Source organism: Protopterus annectens, chromosome 3.part1 (genome assembly GCF_019279795.1).
Source record: "Protopterus annectens isolate FY-2018-M chromosome 3.part1, PAN1.0, whole genome shotgun sequence".
Taxonomy (NCBI): domain Eukaryota; kingdom Metazoa; phylum Chordata; order Ceratodontiformes; family Protopteridae; genus Protopterus; species Protopterus annectens.
Genome location: NC_056732.1, coordinates 1,103,339,588 through 1,103,360,005, shown reverse-complemented (window position 1 = coordinate 1,103,360,005; position 20,418 = coordinate 1,103,339,588). Strand labels below are relative to the sequence as shown.

Here is a 20,418-nt window from a genome sequence, read left to right as displayed (position 1 = left end):
CAGAAATCTCATGGACCCACACGAATGGAAAATAGAACCCAAAATATTCAACCTCTTGAGGAACAAATGGAGGACGCCAGAGGTAGACCTGTTTGCCTCCCCTCAGAACTACCAGTTGCACAAATTCTGCACAAGAACTCCCCACAGCCAAGCTTGGAAAGTGGATGGCCCTGTTCTTTACCTGGAAAAGCCTCTCAGTTTATGCCTTTCCCCCTCTGCCTCTCCTCTCAAAGGTTCTACTAAAGGTCATACAGGACCAGCCAAGGACAACACTGATTGCATCAGACTGGCCATGCCAACACTGGTGCTCCCTCTTGCACAGTATGACACTGCTACAACCATGACACCTGCCTCAGACCCCTTCCCTGCTGTTCCAGCAGGCAGGCCAGATTCTGCATCCTCAGCTTCAAACTCTGAACCTTGCAGCCTGGCTTTTTCCTTGAGCTCTCCCTTAGCATCCCTCAATAAGCAGGTACTGGATGTCATTCTAGAGGCAAGGAGGCCTAGTACTCGAAAATCCTATGCTGAAAAGTGGAAAAGATACTGCTCCTGGAACCTGGCTCAGGGGATGGGCACAACGGTGCCCTGCTTACCTCATATTTTACAATTGTTTTTCTTTCGGCTTTTCACGGTTAGGGGTCACCACAGCGGAACTCCAGTCTGCTAATGATTGGTAGTCAATTTTTATGGTTCCGTGGTGCCAGCCCGACGCCTAACCTTCAACAAACGCACTCCCATTCACTCATGTCTTTCGAACGCCACTCGACCATGGGGAGGACATGTAGACTCAGCACAGAAGGCACTACCTCATATTCTACAGTACGTAACAGAAATGCTCCATAGGGACCTATCCTTCTCGTCAATTAAAATTCAAGCCTTTGCCATTTCAGCACATTATAATACTGAGCCACCCCTCTTCTCTCACCCCTTGCTAAAACAATTCCTTAGAGGGACCAAAAATTTAAGACCCCCCAGGAGAGCTCCCACTCCAGCCTGGGACCTTAACTTTGTACTGGAAAAGCTCACCCCCCCCCCCCCTTGAACCTGCTGCTACAGCAGAGTTGAAATTCCTTTCTTGGAAAACAGCCTTTCTTCTAGCCATCACTTCAGCAAGAAGAGTGTCTGAATTACAGGCCCTCATGGTAGTGGAACCCTTCATTATCTTCCATGCTGACAGGGTTTCTCTCGGGACTAATCCTTCCTTTATGCCCAAGGTGGTGTCTTCTGTGGCCCTAAATCAGTCCATTCATTTGCCTACTTTTTTCCCCTAATCCACAAAACAAAGGGGAACGAATACTGCACTCTCTGGATGTGCACAGACAACTTAGATTCTATTTGGACAGGACTAAGCCTATCAGAAAATCTGAGCAGCTGCTAGTTAGCTTTGCTGCAGGGGCAGAGGGGAAGGCCATTTCAAAGCAAACCATTTCAAAATGGATAACCCATTGCCTTAATTTCTGCTACAAGCACCATGGAAAACCTACCCCACAAGGGGATAAGATCACATTCCACCAGGACTGCATCTACCTCTGCGGCATTTCTCAGAGGGATCCCTACCAGGGATATCCTAGAAGCTGCCACCTGGAGCTCTGTACATATCTTCACCAAGCATTACCACTTGCCTATCTTTTCTAAATCCAGAGCTGGTTTTGCCACTGCAGTCTTGCAGGGATTAATAGCTGGCCCTAATGCTGTTTAACTTCATCCTCCCTTCCTTAGCCTTGGGAATCAACCGAAATGTGATGACTGCAACATTGAAACACGAAGAACATAGTACAGCTGTGTACACTTACCATAAATGTAGATGTTTGAGTGTATTCACTGTTGCAGTCCTGGTTACCCTCCCTCCAGCCCCCTGACTTCTCTGGGCTCTCTCTCTCCTTCTGGTTGGTATGTTTATTTTTTCCTGTGCATTTGCTTTTTGATGGGGGTTTACTATACCATTTAATTACTTCATATTGTGGGGGCACCTGACATCTGGGGCAAGAAAAACTGATGTAATGGCATCGGCTGCATGTTTTATACCCCTGACGACCTGATGTCATGGAAGAGGAGACCGCATCCGGCGCAGAAATCCGAAGACTCTGGTATTCAGGCCGGCTGAGGACTACCTGCAGGCAGATAACCCAAATGTGATTACTGCAACAGTGAATACACTTGAACATCTACATTTATGGTAAGTGGACACAACTGTACTTTTCTGGACATTATCTACACTGGGGTATTCCTCAAGTAGATCTCTCTGGCTCTCCTTTGAACAGACAGCTTCCTCAATTTTGTGCCAGGCCTGGACTCCATATCCTCTGGCCTGAAAGGTGGATGCCCTATCTTTTTCATGGAAGGGGATGTTTTTGATGCCTTCCCTCCCCTTCTTCTCATTCCAAACGTCCTGTGCAAGATAAAACAGGGATGTTCCCAGAATCTTGCTGGTGACTGCCTTTTGGCCCAGACAGCATTATTTCCCTCCTCTTCTGCACTTAGCTAAGGGCATTAGCTAAGGGCAGTCATCACAAGTTACCTCACAGGGTGAATCTTCTCACACAAGACAAGAAATTTCTCATCCATCCCCACCTGTTCACTCTTCAATTGACACTGTGGGTGAGAGGATTTTGATTCCCTGTAGGCACCTTTTTTTCTGAGGATGTGCTTCTGGTTCTGCAGGAGGCCAGGAAATCCTACTAGTCCAAATGGAAGAGGTTTTCTGTTTGGTGTCTTTCTTGTAACCTGGACCCACTTGCTGTGGATATTCTTTTGGTTCTTTCTTATTTGTGTGAATAGCTCAGTGCTGGGTTGGCATATTTTTCTTTTAAAGCCCATCTCTCACCTCTTTCTGCTTGTCTGCCAAGTCCTCCTTTGGCCTCTAGGTTCGAGGCCAGCCAGTTTCTTAAAGGCATCCTTCATATTAGACCTCCCAGAAAGCCTGTTCCTCCTTCTTGGGATCTTAATTTTGATTTGGAGAAATTGACTTGGGTTCCTTTTGAACCTGCAGCTTTGGCTTCCTTACAGCATTGTTCTTGGAAGACTGTTCTTTTGTTAGCCCTTACTTCTGCCAGACAGGTGTCTGAGCTGCAAGCCCTTTTGCCTGTTCCTCCGGTATTAGTTTTTCATAAGGCCAGAGTGTGTCTTTGTACAAATCGTTCTTTTATGCCTAAGGTGGTGAATGAGTTGTCTTTTAATCCGTCTGTTAATTTGTCCACTTTTTTCCCTTCTCCACAATCAACTAGTGAGAAGGAGTTGCACACTTTGGATGTGAATAGACAACTCAGATTTTATTTGGACAAAAGTAAAGATTTTGGAAAATCTGATCAGCTTTTTGTTTTCATCCTAGATCATTAGGTTTGGCAGTTTCCAAGCAGACTGTTTCCTCTTGGATTTCTAAAGCCATTTATTTTTGTTCTTATCATGCCAAGAGCCTTCCTTCTGTGGTTAAGGCTCACTCTGCCAGGGTTGTGGCTTCTTCTGGTGCTTTTTTCAAGGGTTTGGATACTAATTCTATCCTTGAGGCAGCTATCTGGTGTTTGGTACATACCTTTACCAAGCATTACAAGTTGGATGTCATATTCAGGGCTACAGCTAGTTTTGCTAGAGCCATTCTTCTTTGGTTCCTAGAAGGCTGTTTGGCCCTTCCTCCTCCCTGTCTTCTTCCTAAGCTTTTGCACTCTCCCTTGTACTAAGAATACTGCAACAGTGAAATGGAAGGACATAGTACAGTTGTGTTAAATCTTACCATAACAGTAGATATCCTTCTCTTCACTGTTGCAGTATTTGCTCCCTCCCTCCTCGTCTTTTCTCCCTCTGGATGTGTATGTTATCCTCTGGTATCCTAGGGCTGGCTTCCTCCTGAAGCTTTCAGTTCTGAGGATGATACATCCGGACATCATCTTTATGCCCTACACTTGGGACAGGGAGCATATGTGTAACGTACTGTGTATTGATAACTTAAAGGCTTTGGTATACTGGCCCAAACGTTGGGCTGCCCTTGGCAGGGGATCAGTCATGTTAAGAATACTGCAACAGTGAAGAGAAGGGCGTTTACTGTTGTAACATTTTACATAACTGTACTTTCACTTCTGCAAAGAAGTCACTCACCAGCAGATTCCCTTAGGGACTGGTCTTGAGACCACTCCATTTTGGCATCTACTTCTCTGAAGTCAAGACCAATGTTTAGGGCCTCTGGCTGACTAAATTTGCAGACTGAAAATTAGAAGCAGTCATTGAACCCCCCCCCACACCGACATTAATGTCCTCCAGGAAGGGCTGAGAAAGAAAATTTAACTGGTTTCAGAGCCATGGACTAAAACTAAATGCAAAGAAAGTTATAATAGTATCCTTCGGGAAGTCATCCACCTTTGGTAACTATCATATTGACAACATAACCCTAAGAGTCGACCCGTTAGGCCGGGACTTGGTGACACGTAGACAGTAATCTAGCCTTTGACCTGTGGTTGCAACTTGTAAATAAAGGTATGGCATATAGGTCCAAGGAGATCGTTATTCCACTGTATTCTGAATTCATCAGACCCATTGAGTACAGTTCCCCCTTTTGTTTATGTACCCAGTCAGGCACATCCAACAGTTGGAATGTCAACAGAGTTCCTCACTAAAAGAATACAAGTTGTTAGTAACATGCCCTTTGCAGACTGCCTCAAAGCCCTGTCCCTGTATTCTGTCTCCTACAGGCTGTTGAGGGGAGATCTATGCCAGGCATACAAGGCATTGCTGGACCCTACACTGATGAACCTCCTGCATATCCACAAAACAAACAGCACCAGAATTATCCATTCTAAAGACTTGGACCTTACTTGTGATATAAGTAGGACCTGCTGGAGTGCCAGGTATGTATCACATGGACTACCCCTGCTCTGGAATAGGCTCCCCATCCATGTAGAACAGAATTCCTTCCTAACCCAATTCAAGTGTAACTTGGACAGTTGGATGAGGAACAGAAAATCCATCCCTGGATTGGCACCTGTCTCTCAAATGGCACAGGCAACCTGTAAATTGTTCATCTCCCAAACCTCTGTTTACAATTACCTAAGGTACTAGAACTTGCCAGAGATTTTGGGATACATATCTAGACTTAAAAAGGCCCTAGTGGTCATTAGCCTACTTACACACCTTTAAGCTTGTGAACAAGCATGCATACATTCCCAATTATGGGATTTTAGTGAAAAAATTTATATTCTGGTTAATGAAGTACTACCCATTCAAGCCTACATCATGGAAGAACCTCTAATAGAGCAACATATATGATTGCCTTATTTTTCTGTTTTTTTTTTTTTCAGTGTAGTGCAGAACAAATTATTTTTTTAATCGTCATCCCCACTTGACCATTGAGCCTGCTCTGTTCAGTTTGATCAATTCCCCCTATCCTTTCTGTCTGACAAGCACTTGAGTGAAATGAGAACTAAGGAGTGAACTGTAATACTGCAGAATTTGGGGGGAGGGTGTTCCTGATGTTTTTACTCTCCATTCCTTGATTGTCATCTACACAATAAAAGGTACTTAAATGGCAGACCCATTTGTGTGTTTGCTTCCACAAGCATATAGACACAAGATTGTACTCAAGATATAATGCAGGGAGCTGCTGGACAAGGCTAAGTACTTTTCACCTTTGTACAGTGTTTGCTGAATTGCCCACTGCAGAGACTGGGCAACACTGCGAAAACCATGACTGAATTTTTTTCTTTTCTTGCTACATAATCAAATCTTAAAACTTCACTTAAATGTTCAGCATGTGTGCTGTAATGCACAGTCTACTTTAGCCTGCTGCATTCTCTGCAGCTTTCGTTGTTGCAGTATTATGTCAGCCTTTCTTGATTTTATACAATTTTCATCTACTTTGAGATTGTGTGGTGGTCTGTTTATTTTATGTTTTTGTAATAATTTTCCCCTCCTTATTTTAGGTTGGAAAAAGTGGAAACATTCCTGCAGGTACAACAGTGGACAAAAAAATCACTCACCCATCAGAATTTGACTTCTACCTCTGTAGCCATGCAGGCATTCAGGTACGTTTGTTTTGCCTTACTCTAGTACATGCTGCTTGGAAGTTGAATAAACTGTTAGTAATAAGTTTTTGTCCCTGAAGAACCAAAATGAGATGTTTATCACAGGGATTGCTGCTGTATTATGAATCTTTACTCCTGGGGTTTAGCCAAACCCAGACATGTGCCATTGTTCAACAAACACACTGCCTTACTAGCATATGGGTAGCAGTGCCCTGCTACCCCCTCCCCTGGCAGTCTGTCAAAGTTCAGAACTCTGACTGTGCCTGCCTGTACATGATCGTTTTTTTACAAATACAGCATTGTCGGTGGTGATTAGGAGGTATTCTTGGGTGGACTCCAGAATTTTTGATGGGTTAACTGTGTTATGAATGCTCCTTTTGGTCTGATTGTACGTTTGGTATAGTAGGTAATCAGATCCTTAGATACTGAGATGACAGAAGTAAATTGATGCAAGGAGTATCAAATGTTTCATATTCCCAAGATGTCCTTCTGTTCATGTTGCAGTATTCTTAACATAAGGGAGTTCTCCGCCATAGGTAACCTGACGTCGGCCAGTATGCAAAAGTCTTTTACTAGTGTAGGATGCATGGTACACTGCAATTAGGCTGCTGTCATAAATCGGCCATAAAAAGTGACATACGCACTCACCCAATCAGAACTTCTCTGCTGTCAGTCTGAACGCCACCTTCGAACGTCTGTCTGCTTGCTGAGCCGTTAGGTGTCGAGTCTGTCATTAAGCATAAGGCCAAAAAGCTGAGGCCTAAAGCTTCCGCTGCACCTCTTACCATGGATGTCTCTTCTGAGGCAAATGACAGCCTGGATATATGTATGTTTCCTGGTTCCAGATCACAGGCTGAGCACGATTTTGAGACCGCCTTGGATCCAACCACAGGCATATCCTCAGAAGCTGAGCAGACATCCGTCTTGGATGTATGGGGGGGACTGAGGCTAGTGATAACGGAAGGCCCTAAGGGGATACCGCAGATCCTGCTGCGGGAGGAAATTCACTTGGATATTATTGAATGTAGGCCTATGTCTGTCCCTCCCATGTTACATAGTCAGACCTGCATCAAAAAAGAAGAAGAAAACTAAATATTTGTCCCCTCCAAAGGAACCTCACAGTGATTGGGAACAGTTCACCCAAGACCTTTTCAAGGCCCTTATGGCCCTTAAGCCTCCCTTGGGTGTTTCAGTCCCTACTCCACCCTGAACAGCTCTTCTGCAACTGTTATGTGGAGATGGTTTCTTCAGATGAAGAGGCATCCTCAGAAGAGGAATCTTTGGCCTATTCCTCACAGATCCCCTTCCCTCTAGACTACGGTTCTGCGGAAGAGGACTCCAGTGGAACTGACTCACAATGAAAGAACTCCCGTTTGGTGAGACCCTAGTCAAAATGAGAGATCATTTCAAATGGGATAGCACTCTGGTATCTGAAGTACAAAAGATAATATGACCTTCTGCTGATGGATTCCTCCAGCCCTTCAGCTATTCCTCCTTTGTTACCTGCTTTTCTAGATGCCTTTGCCTCTGCTTCCAATGACCCCGAGTCCCTGCCTCCTGCCTCTAAGAAGCCTGACCGGTTTTACAAGGTCCCTAAGGACTATGAGTTTTTGTTTAAATATCCTTCAGCAGAGCCATCAGTTATTTCAGTGGCTTCAGACAAACCGTCCTGGTTACTGCCTTCAACCTCTCTCCTTTTTTCAGATAAGGACAGCAGGATCATGGAAAGGCTGGCAAGAAAGTGTACACTTCAGCCACCTTGGCTTTTAGAGCCATTAATTACCAAGCACACATGACCAAATTTGCCCTAGAGCTTCTTTCTCAACTGTCCCAGGTTATTTCTGATTTGCCTGTTTCAGAGAATAAAATCTTTGCTGCATCCTTGCTTGGAGCCTCCTCCACAGGTAGGCTGCCCACTCCATCAGATGCAGCTGCCTTTGGCTCTGTCTTTAGGAGATTCTCTCCTGGTTAAGACACCAGCCATTACCACAGGACATTAAATCTAAGCTTATGGATGCCCCTTTGGACAGCTCTGCATTGTTTGGCCCTGCAGCTGCTAACTTATTTAAATCTCTGCAGGACAAAAGAAAGGAATTGTAAGAATTGAAACACATCTTTGTCTCTCCAGTGCCTAAATTTCAGTAAAATTACCCAGGGAAAAACTGCTGTTGTACATAGGCACTCCCACCCTCCTCCATCTAAAACAAAAAAGGATGATAGGAGGCCTCAGCAAGCCAGGGCTGCCCTACAACTCCGGCTCAGAAGCGGCCTTTTCCAGACAAGCCTGCTTCCCCTCTGACTGCCCAAACCATTCCACCCACATTCCACTTTCCCAATGCCTACCTCTGTCTCTGCCAGTCTGGGAAAGCATAACTCAAAGCTCTTGGGTTCTCTCTCTCATTCAGAAAGGATACTTTCTGGTATGGGATTCCCTACCTTCCTTCAGGGGCATCCCTCAACCACCAAAGGAACAACTACTCTCCTTTCCAGAGGTACGTCTAGACCTATAAAGACAAGGAACCATTTAGGAAATTCCTAAAGACCAAAAAGGAAGAGGTTTCTACTCCAGAATGTTCCTAGTGGCCAGAAAGGATGGTCCTTAGAGATCCATTTTGGATCCGTCTCATCTCAACACTTTCCTGAAGGTACCCACCTTCCATATGTTAGCTCTCAAACCTTGTTCTCTCTTTTTCTGCCCAAGCCTTCTTAGCCTCCTTGGATATCAAAGATGCATACCTACACATTCCCATCCACTCCAACTGCAGGAAATCTTTACATTTCTCTGTGGCTTCCTGTCATTTTAAGTTCTCTGCTTTGCCCTTTGGACTTTCTGCCGCACAAGGATATTTACAAAATGTCTAGCCCCTCCTATGATTGCCTACTGCAGGCTTCAGGGCATCCACATTTTCCCTTACCTGGATGATCTCCTCTTTATGGCAACCTCCCCAGAGATCCTCTAGCAAAACATCCTTTTTGCCATTTGTCTTCTACAACATCTGGGATTTAACATAAAGTACAAAAAAATCCATACTCTTCTCTCAGGATCATATCTTCCTAGGGTACAGGGTTCAGACAGACCTCACAAGTCTCTCTTCCTCCTCAGAAGGTACAGGACCTCACATCCTGCTTCAGAAATCTTCTGCCTCTTCACCACATTTCAGCCAGAGAGTTCCTCAGGATTTTGGGATTCATGGCATCCACTATTCCAATGCTACCTTTGGCAAAATTTCACATGAGAAGACTCCAGTGATTCCTAAAGTCAGTTTGGATGCAGCATTCACACCCTCTAGACTTTCAAATTTCTCTCATCTCCTGTCTGAAGAGGGAACTACAGTATTGGATCCAGCAAGTATCCTTCAACACAGGACTCCCCTTGTACCCTCTGCAACCACTCCAAGAGCTGTTCACAGGTGCATTGGATGTAGGATGGGGCAGGTTTCGGAAACGTGAAAGCTCAAAGGGTATGGTCCCTCTCAACAAAGGGAACACATCAACGTAAAGGACATGAGGGTGCTGCTGCTAGCCATTCAAACCTTTCATCCTGTGTTCCTCCTAGGACCTTTAAAACTGTTCACTGTAAAAATTATGGCTGTCTGGTATGTGAACAAGCAGGAAGGAACCAAATCCTACCTACTATGCAGGCTAGCATTCCAGGTCTGGGAGCTGGTAGTCCAATATCTGGTGAATCTTCAGGGAGTGTACATCCCATCCAACCAAAACTGTGTGGCAGACACCTTGAGCAGATCCCTAACACAGTCCCATGAGTGCATGCTTCAAAGGATGTGTTTCTGGGAATGTCCACCAATGGGATATACCTTGAGTAGATCTCTTTGCCTCTCCCATGAACAGACAACTTCCACAATTTTCTGCCAGAGTCCTACACACCCACTTGTCTGGAAGTTGAATGCCTTTTTGATCCCTTGAAAGGAGATGTTTCTGTATGCACCCCCCCATTTCCAATCATTCCAAAAGTCCTTTTCAGAATTCAGCAAGACAAACCAAAAATCTTGTTATTGACTCCCTTTTGGCCAAGACAGCTTTGGTTCCTTCTTCTGCATTTAGCCAAGGGCAGTCACTACAAGTTACCTCACAGGGTGGACCTTCTCACACTAGACAAAGAAACTCTCATTCATCCCTACTTGTCTACCCTCCAGTTGACTCTTTGGGTGATAGAGTTTTAATTCCTTTTAGACAGCTTTTCTCTGAGGACGTGGTAAGGCTCCTGCAGGAGGCCAGGAAACCCAATACCAGAAAATCTTACCTATCAAATGGAAGAAATTTTCACTTTAGAGTGTCATTAAACCAAGATCCACTGTCAGTGGAAGTCCCTGTGGTTCTATTCTGTTTGTGTGAATTGTTCAAAGCTGGCTTGGCCTACTCTTCACTGAAAGACCGTATGGCAGCTATTTCTGCCTGTCTGCCTCTATGCCCCCCTCTAGCTAGCAGATTTGAGGCTAAACAGTTTCGTAAAGGCGTCCTGCACATTAGACCTTCCAGGAAACCTATCCCTCCTCTCTTGGATCAGCTGACTCCCCCCCCACCCCTTTTGAGACAGCTTCTTAAGAATCCTTGCAACATTGCTCCTGAAAAATTGTACTTCTCCTAGCTATAACACGCATGTGTGTGAACTCCAAGCCCTAATGGCCTCTCCTCCCTTTTTGGCTTTTCATAAAGACAGTGTGTCCTTGTGTACCAACCCTTCTTTTATGCCGAAGGTGGTCAATGAATCGTCACTCAACCAATCCATTCATTTAGCTACCTTCTTTCCTTCACAAAATTCTAGTGAGAAGTTGTTGCACACCCTGGGTGTGGATAGGCAACTTAGGTTTTACTTAGACAAGGGCAAATCTATTAGGAAATCAGACCAGCTTTTTGTCTTCTATCATCCCAGGGCTCTGGGATTGCCTGTTTTCAAGCAGACTTTCTACTTGGATTTCTAAGGCTATTTCATTATACTATGTGAAGCATGGTAAAGCTCTTACTTCCTCTGTAAAGGCCCATTCCACTAGGGCTGTAGCTTCATCGGGTGCTTTCTTCAAGGGATTAGACACTAGTCTAGCTGTTTCTTGAAGCAGCTACATGGACTTCTGTGCTTGCCTTCATTAAACATTACAAATTGGATGGCATATGTTCATTGTGTTTCACAGCTGCAGTCATTACATTTGGGTTATCTGCCTGTAGGTAGCCCTTAGCCGGCCTGAATATCAAAGTCTTGGATTCCTGCGTCGGATGCAGTCTCTTCTTCCATGACGTCGGGGGTATAAAACATGCAGCCGATGCCATTACATCAGTCTTTCTTGCCACGTGGTGCCTGAAGCAGAAGCAGTTTGCAAGTGCCGGTCGGCCAACTCCTGAAATTTTCGTTTTCGAGTTTCAGATCCAAAGTCTTCAAAAAAGATAAGTACCCCATTGGGGATCCTTTTTCTTGCTCTTAAACTGATGTCACTAAAAGTTAACAATCGTCTTACCTGTGGAAAGCAAATACCTCATAAAAATTTTCATTCGTGCTGCATTCCTTGCTTAGGCCCAGACCATGATATACCTCGCTGTCGGTTTTGTGCTTTATTCAACCCCCGAACTATTCGTCGTCGGTCTATTTTTGCAGCAAATTATGTTGGTTCTCAGTTTAACTATCCAGAAATATCATCGGTAAGCCATCCGACTACCGATCTTCCAAAAAAACGTAAAGATAGACAGAGACAGACCACATAGGTCCAAAACTGCCGATGACGTTTCCGCTAAGCTAGTCTCCAGTTCGCCGGTACTCAGTGAGGTGCTTTTGCAGCCCCTGATACCCGTTACTTCAGATTCGCAGGCCTCTGCTGAGACCCATTCAGAGTCCGGTATGCCTCGAGATGCTTCTTGGACTATGGAACCTGCGGATGTCTCTATCTTGGAAGAGTCCAGAGCCGCTGTGCCAGGCACTGGCTTCTGAGGGTGTATTCAGGCGTACAGACTTGCATTTCAAACCGACGTCATCTTCTGCTTCAAGACCTAAAACTCGACCCATACCTAGAAAACCGACGTCCAAACCGCATGGTCAGGCCCAATATGCCTAAAAAAACAAATAAGAATGGCTAAAGACCTTATTACTTTAATTAGGGGAAGCCAGCCTTCCCCCTCTAAGAGACCTAGAACTAATTTTCCCTCTGCTTCTTCTCCAGAATATTTTTCTTTTGGTGAAACCTTGCACACACTTAGGGAGCATTTCCGCTGGGAAAGCCAGGATTACTCTGACTCCAAAAAGAGGCTTAGGGAATTCTTACTCCTCCCTCAACGCAGGCCTTTAGCTATCCCTCCTGATGTTCTTCGTGTTGCACTGTTGTAGTCATTACATTTGGGTAATCTGCTGGCAGGTTGCCCTCAGTCGGTCTGAATTCCAAAGTCTTGGGTCCTGCGTTGGTTGCTGTCTTCTCTTCCATGATGTCAGGTTGTCAGGGGTATAAAACATGCAGCTGACGCCATTTTCTTCAGTCTTTCTTGCCGTGCGGTGCCCAAAGCAGAAGCATTTCGCACGTGCCGGTCGTCCGACTACTGAAATATTCGAGTTTGCGTTTCAGAACCGAAGTCTTCACTAAAGCTAAGTACCCCGTTGGGAAAACTTTTTTCTTGCTTTTTACTGATGTCAGAAAAAGTTAATAATTGTATTACTTGTGGGAAGCAAATACCTCATAAGGATTTCCATTTATACTGTATTCCTTGCCTAGGCCCTGTTCACAACGTGCCTGGCTGTCGGTTTTGTGTTAGATTTAACCAACGCACTATTAAGAGTCGGTATATTTTTGCATCAGAGTATTTTGAAAACAGATTTAACTACCCGGAAATGTCGTCGGATAGCAATTTGACTACCGGAGTACATAAAAAATGCAAAGAAAAGGACAGAAAAAGGCAGGCGAGATCCAAAACCGACGACGAAGCTTCTCCTAAGCCAGTTGCCGGTTTGCCAGTACTCAGTGAGGCGCTTTCGCAGCCCCTAATACATGCTACCTTCGAGTCGCAGGTCTCTACCGACACCCATGTGGAGTCCGGCATGCAGCTAGATACTCAAGGTATTGGACTGATGGATGCATCTCCCTCAGATGGGTCCAGAGCCGCTGAGCAGGCACTGGCATCTGAGGGTGTATTCAGACCTCAACATTTGTATATCAAACCGACGACAACTGCAAAACCAAAGACAAAAGCAACTTCTAAAACTAAAAAAAACGACGCATGAGCCACGTGCACACGCCTCTATGCCTAAAAAACAGATGATCAAAATGGCTGAAGACCTTATTACCTTGATCATGGGTACCCATCCCCATCTAGATAAGAGGCCTAGGCAAGACACTGATTATGAATCTTCAGATCAGGTTTCTATTTCTTCTGATTCCTCTTCTGATCAGGAATTATCTTTACCTCCCTGTGAGGATTCTGATGCTGAGGAGTCTATTCCATCTGCATCTCCTCCTGAGTATTATTCATTTGGAGAAACCTTGCATACTTTGAGGGAGCATTTTCACTGGGAGAGTCAAGACTTCTCATAATCAAAAAAGAGGCTCAGGGATTTCCTTCTCCCTCAGCACAAGCCGTTAGCCATTCCCCCTGTTTTAGACATTGTGGATGATGTGTTTTCAGAGTCAAGCTTGACTCCTTACCTCCGGCTCCCAGTAAGCCTGACTGATATTACAGGGTCCCTGACTCTCATAAATTTGTATTTAGAAATCCGGCTGCTGATCCTGAAACTATTTCACAGGGTCCAAAGTGAGTTAAGGCCTCAACAGCAAAAAAATCCTACCCCCTCTGACAGGGATTCAAGGGCACTAGATGGGAAAAAAGGTTTATACATCTGCAACCTTGGCAATCAGGGCCTTAAACTGTCAATTTCATATGCTTAAGTACCAACAACATGTTATGGGATTGCTGAAACAGAAAATGATGTTGATTTCAGAATGTGCAGAAAATAAAGAATTGCAGGAATTATTGCATGCTGCTGAACAAGTTGGAAAGCATACTTTGCAATGTGGTTTTGATTCCTTAGAGGCCTCCTGCAGGGCCGCAGTTACTGGATCTGTGATTAGGAGGCATGCCTGGTTAAAGGTGTAACATTTGCTTGATCATGTTAAAGCTAAATTGCTAGATGCACCTTTACAGCATGATTCTCCGTTTAGTGTTAAGGCAGAAGAGGTTTTAAAGAAAATGGAAGTCAAAGCAAAGTCTATGCAAACTGCTAAAGACTTCTTACAAGTGCAGCCACCAAGATTCAGTAGACACTGGCCTACAAAAAAATTGGTCCTTTCCTGTGTCAGACAGAGCTCAAAGGGGCAAATCCAGACGCTCTAAGGGTTCCAGGCACAGGATTCATACAGGTCAAAGCAATGGGCGCTTTCACCTCCAAATCTGGAGGAGATAAAGCGTAAACCTACAGAAAGCAATCCCGATGGCTTCCCTCTGCCTACCCCAAGCACTTATCTTTTGGCGGCACCCATAGGGGGAAAATTAGCACTTTTTGGTCAAAATTGGCAATTAATAACCCAGGACAAGTGGGCACTAAACATCGTATCACAGGGATACAGATTCCATTTCTAAACTCTGCCAATGGCAAAAGGTTGGCCAGATCTGCCAAAATATCAATAGGCAGAGGCACAGAAACAAGTTACATCCCTTATGGATATGGGGGCCATGCAGACAGTACCAGAATAGGGAAAAGGACAAGGTTTTTACTCAAGACTGTTCTTGCACCCAGAAAGGACAAGGCCTGGCGGCCAATACTGGATTTATCTATTTTGAACACATACCTGGACATTCCAAAATTCAAAATGCTGACTTTGCAGCAGCTTCTGCCCATGCTGGGCAAGAATGCTTGGCTGGTGACTTTAGACCTAAAAGAGGCATACCTGCATGTCCCAATAAGACAATTTTGCAGAAGATGCCGCAGATTCAAGGCTGGCTTAATGCATTACCAATTCTCTGCACTGCCCTTTGGCTTATTTACTGCGCCCAGGGTCTTTACAAAGCGCCTGGCACCAGTAATTGCATTTTGCAGACAAAGAAGTATACAAATATATCCTTACTTGGACAACTGTCTCATTCAAGCAGAGAACAAGGACACTCTTCTTCGACACCTGGCGTTTGTAAAAAGGCTTCTAACGTGCCTAGGGTACACAATAAATGAAAATTAATCGCAACTGGTACCCTCTCAAAAGATAGCATTCCTGGGTGCAAGCTTGGATACAACTGCCCAGATGGCTTACCTCGCGCCAGACAAGCAAAGCAACTGACTGTTTACTTCAAACTGATGGCAACAAAAAACCAGTCTTCTGCAAGGCAAATTCTGCAGGCTCTGGCCTTCATGGCATCCTGCATCCTACTAATTCCATATGCAAGACTGCATATGAGGAAACTTCAGTGGTACCTAAAAAGTTTATGGAGTCAACATTCACACAGTCTGGAAACAATGATTCCTCTCATTCCCTGCCTGCAACAGGAGTTTCTATGGTGGGCAAAGGCATGTCACCAAAACATGGAATTGCCCTTCACTTTACCCCCTGCCAGCCAAATCTTAACAACAGGCGCATCAGATTATGCCTGGGGGGTCCACATGGCAGGAAGATGGATTCAGAGCTTATGTACACCAAAACAAATGCATCTACATATCAACCAGAAAGAGATGCTACCTGTTCAAAATGCCCTAACAGCCTTCAAGGACTTACTTCATCCAGGACAACAACTGATAAAGATGGACAACACCACAGTCATGTGGTATGTAAACAAGCAAGGGGGCACATACTCATACCCCCTTTGCAGATTAGCCATGGCACTGTGGGACACAGCTTTGACCTACCAAATACATCTTCAAGCTCACTTCCTGCCAGGAAAACAAAACACTCTGGCAGACGATTTAAGCAGAAACCTTATGGATCCTCATGAGTGGAAACTAAATCCACAAGTCTTCGACATAACAGAGAGATGGGGGAGCCCAGACATAGATCTATTTGCCTCTCCTCAAAATTATCAATTGAAAAGATTCTGCACAAGGACTTATCACAGACAAGCATGGAAAGTGGACGCCCTATCCTTCAGTTGGAAAAAAACGATCAGTTTATGCCTTTCCTCCACTGCCTCTTCTACCAAGGTCCTCCTAAAAGTCAGACAAGAGAAACCAAAGACTATATTAATTGCCCTGGACTGGCCCTGCCAATACTGGTACCCAGTCCTAAGGAACTTGGCTCAATACCCAGCTTGGACCTTACCTCAAAGACCACAACTACTGTCCCAGCAAAACAATCAGTTCCTGCACAATCAACTACAGACTCTGAACCTGGCAGCATGGCTAATCATGTAGTCATACAAACAACACCTCTCAGTAAAGCTGTGATGGATGTCATTTTGGAAGCCAGAAGTCCTTGCACTAGAAAATCTTATGCTGACAAATGGAAGAGATTCTGTGCTTGGAATCAAGCACAAGGAACAGATACAGCAGAACCTAATATTCCTCAGATATTACAATACTTAACTGAGATGCTTGACAAAGACCTATCTTTCTCATCAATCAAATTCCATGCCTCGGCTATTTCTGCTCATTACAATACAGAGCCACCAATCTTTTCTCATGCTTTACTAAAGCAGTACCTTAGAGGAGCCAAATATTTAAGGCCTCCTAGAAGATCACCATTACCTGCATGGGATCTCAATTATGTGTCGGAAAAGCTCACCCTGCCTCCATTTGAACCAGATGCTACTGCTTATCTAAAGTTCTTATCGTGGAAAACAGCTCTGCTACTAGCAATTACTTCGGCAATAAGAGTTTCAGAGCTACAGGCCCCCATGGCTGTAGAGCCTTTTATCATCTTTTACCCAGACAGGGTGTGTCTCTAAGGACAAATCCTACTTTTATGCCTAAGGTGGTTTCCAGTGTGGCTCTTAACCAAACAATTCATCTGCCAACTTTTTATCCAAATCATCAGAACAAGGGGGAGATAATTCTGTATTCCTTGGACGTACACAGACAGCTAAGATTCTACTTGAGCAGGACAAAAGCTCTAAGAAAAACTGAGCAATTACTAGTGTCATATGCTGCAGGATCAGAAGGAAAGTCTATTTCAAAGCAGACAATTTCAAAGTGGATAAGCCACTCCATCCATTTTTGCTACATACACCATGGTAAACCTGTGCCCAAGGGCATTAGGTCTCATTCCACTAGGGCTACTTCAACAGCTTTTCTCAGAGTACCACCAACCAAAGACTTTCTAGAGGCTGCTACTTGGAGTTCTGTTCACACCTTTACAAAGCACTACCATTTGCCTCAATACTCTAAGTCCAGGGCAGGCTTTGCCACTGCAGTGCTGCAGGGCCTTATAGCCGCACCTAATGCTGTTTAGCTCCAGCCTCCCAACCATAGCTTTGGGATTCTACCCAAATGTAATGACTGCAACAGTGAAACACGAAGAACCTAGTACAGTTGTGTACACTTACCATAAATGTAGATGTTCGAGTGTATTCACCATTGCAGTCCAGGTTACCCTCCCTCCATCCCCCTGTCATTCTGAAGTTTATCTTTCCTTCCCTATCTTCTACAGCCTATGTGGTGTATTTGCTTGTAGATGAAGGTAACGTTTATATTGATGCATGTGTGTGTGTGTGTGTGTGTGTATATATATATATATATATATATATATATATATATATATATATATATGTATAATTTTGCTACCTTTTTGGGGGCACCTGTCATCGGAGGCAAGAAAAACTAAAGAAAATGGCATCGGCTGCATGTTTTATACCCCTGACGACATGACGTCATGGAAGAGAAGACAGCAACTGACACAGGACCCAAGACTTTGGAATTCAGGCCGACTGAGGGCAACCTGCCAGCAGATTACCCAAATGTAATGATTGCAACAGTGAATACACTCGAACATCTATATTTATGGTAAGTGTACGCAACTGTACTTTCTGGACATTGTAGATTATGCCTTCTTGGAATCCAGCCTGGTCCCAGACACTTTACCTCCAGCTCCCAGGAAACCTGACAGGTACTACAGAGTACCTGACTCTCACAAGTTCCTTTTCAAGAATCCTACTGCAGACACAGAGACCATTTCCCAAGGACCTAAAGGAATTAAGGCTACTACTGCCAAAAACCCTACCCCCTCTGATAGAGATTCCAGGGCCTTGGACATATGGGGTATGAAGGTATACACTTTTGCTACTTTGGCCATCAGAGCCTTAAACTGCCAGTTTCATATGTTAAAGTATCAGCAGCATATTATGGGACTACTTAAACATAAAATTATGTTGATTCCTGACTGTGCTGAACATAAAGAATTACAGGATTTAATGCATTCTGCTGAACAAGTTGGTAAACATGCTTTGCAATATGGTTTTGATTCTTTAGAAGCAACTTGCAGGGCTGCTGTTATTGGGTCTGTACTTAGAAGGCATGCTTGGCTTAAGGAGCATAATTTGCCAGATCATGTTAAAACAAAATTACTGGATGCTCCCTTAAACAAAGACCACCTGTTCGGTAACAAAGCAGAAGAAGTCCTTAAAAAGATGGAGGAAAAAGCTAAATATATGCAAACTGTTAAAGATTTCCTGCAAGTACAGCCTGCCAGATTTAGTAGGCATTGGCCTTCTAAGAATTGGTCCTTTCCACCTAGGCTACAGTCTCAAGGCACACACAGGCCTAAGCAGTGGGGGTTTCCCACTTCCAAAGCTGGAAGTAGTAAGACCCCCCCCCATGGAAAAATGTCACAATGACTTAACCTTATACCTTCTAATCCCTGCTCAACTGCCTGCTCCCTTAGGGGGAAAGATTGCCCTACATGCAAAAAACTGGAAACTCATTACCCAGGACAAGTGGGTGTTGAATATAATCTCCCAAGGATACAGATTCCACTTCCACTCCTTACCAACCCCAAACAGTTGGCCAGACCTACCCCCAAATCAGTGGGCAGAGGCTCAACAGCAGGTTCTCTCTCCCCTAAGTGTCAGGGCTATTCAGCCTGTCCCAGCAGAAGAAAGGGGACATGGTTTTTACTCAAGACTCTTCCTGGTACCCAGAAAAGACAGCTCCTGGCGTCCTATCCTGGACCTCTCTATTCTAAACACCTTTGGTAATCCCAAAATTCAAAATGTTAACACTTCAACAGCTGCTTCCTGTGCTAGGTAAAGATGGCTAGTTGGCAACCTTAGACTTTTAAAGGAAGCTTACCTGCACATTCTAATAAGGGAGTCTTGCAGAAAATACCTACACTTCAGAGCAGGCTCCATGCACTATCAGTTCTCTGCACTTCCCTTTGGCTTATCTACTGCACCCAGGGTATTCACAAAGTGTCTAGCTCCAGCCATTGCATTTTGCAGGCAGAGAAACATTCAAATATACCCATACCTGGATGATTGTCTAATTCAGGCAGAAAGCCAGGACATCCTATTAAAACATCTGGCATTTGTAAAGAAACTTCTAACCTCGCTGGGGTACACCATAAACTAAAAGAAATCTCATCTAGTACCCTGCCAACAAATTGTATTCCTGGAAGCAAGCTTAAACACAACTTCCCAGATGGCTTACCTCACACCAGAGAAACAAGTTTATTTGACAACTTACTTCAGACTACTGGCCACAAAGACCCAGCTATCTGCAAGGAAAATCCTGCAAGCCCTGGGGTTGATGGCCTCTTGCATTCTACTAATTCCATATGCAAGACTGCATATGAGGAAACTACAATGATATCTAAAAGGCCTATGGTGTCAACATTCTCAGGACCTGGAGACCATGATTTCTATCATTCCTTGTATAAAGACAGAGTCCCTTTGATGGGCAGAGGCCTGCCAGCTAAACAGTGGGCTCCCTTTCAATCTACCCCCTGCCGCCCAAACCCTGACTACAGACGCTTCAGACTATGCATGGGGGGCTCACATGGCAGGGCGGTGCATTCAGGACAAATGGAACCCGAGTCATATGCACCTGCATATCAACCAAAAAGAAATGTTAGCTGTACAGAATTCCCTGACAGCTTTCAAAGATCATATCCTTCCAGAACAATTATCAGTAAAGACAGACAACACCACAGTTATGTGGTACGTAAGCAGAGGGAACCCACTCTTACCCCCTCTGCAGAGTAGCCATGGCTCTGTGGAACACAGCCTTGAGCTACCAAGTGCACCTGCAAGTTCAGTTCCTGCCAGGCAAGCTAAATTCACTGGCAGACCTAAGCAGAAATCTCATGGACCCACACAAATGGAAACTGGAACCAAAGATATTCAACATCTTGAGGAAAAAATGGGGTACTCCATAGATAGACCTGTTTGCCTCCCCTCAAAACTACCAATTGGACAAATTCTGCACAAGGACTCCCCACAGTCAAGCTTGGAAAGTGGATGTCCTGTCCTTTACCTGGGAAAATCTCTCAGTTTATGCCCCCCTCTGCCT

The 20,418-nt window shown here is 44.5% G+C and overlaps 1 protein-coding gene across 2 annotated transcripts in view; it reads left to right on the top strand.

Annotated features, from left to right (window-relative positions):
* AGO2 (argonaute RISC catalytic component 2) overlaps nucleotides 1–20,418 on the top strand; it is a 2,267,075-nt gene that overhangs the window by 1,912,164 nt on the left and 334,493 nt on the right. For both annotated transcript variants that reach the window (XM_044067244.1, XM_044067245.1), the window contains exon 17: nucleotides 5,907–6,008. In XM_044067244.1, the coding sequence (XP_043923179.1) occupies nucleotides 5,907–6,008 (102 nt within the window). The remainder of the gene's footprint in view (nucleotides 1–5,906; nucleotides 6,009–20,418) is intronic.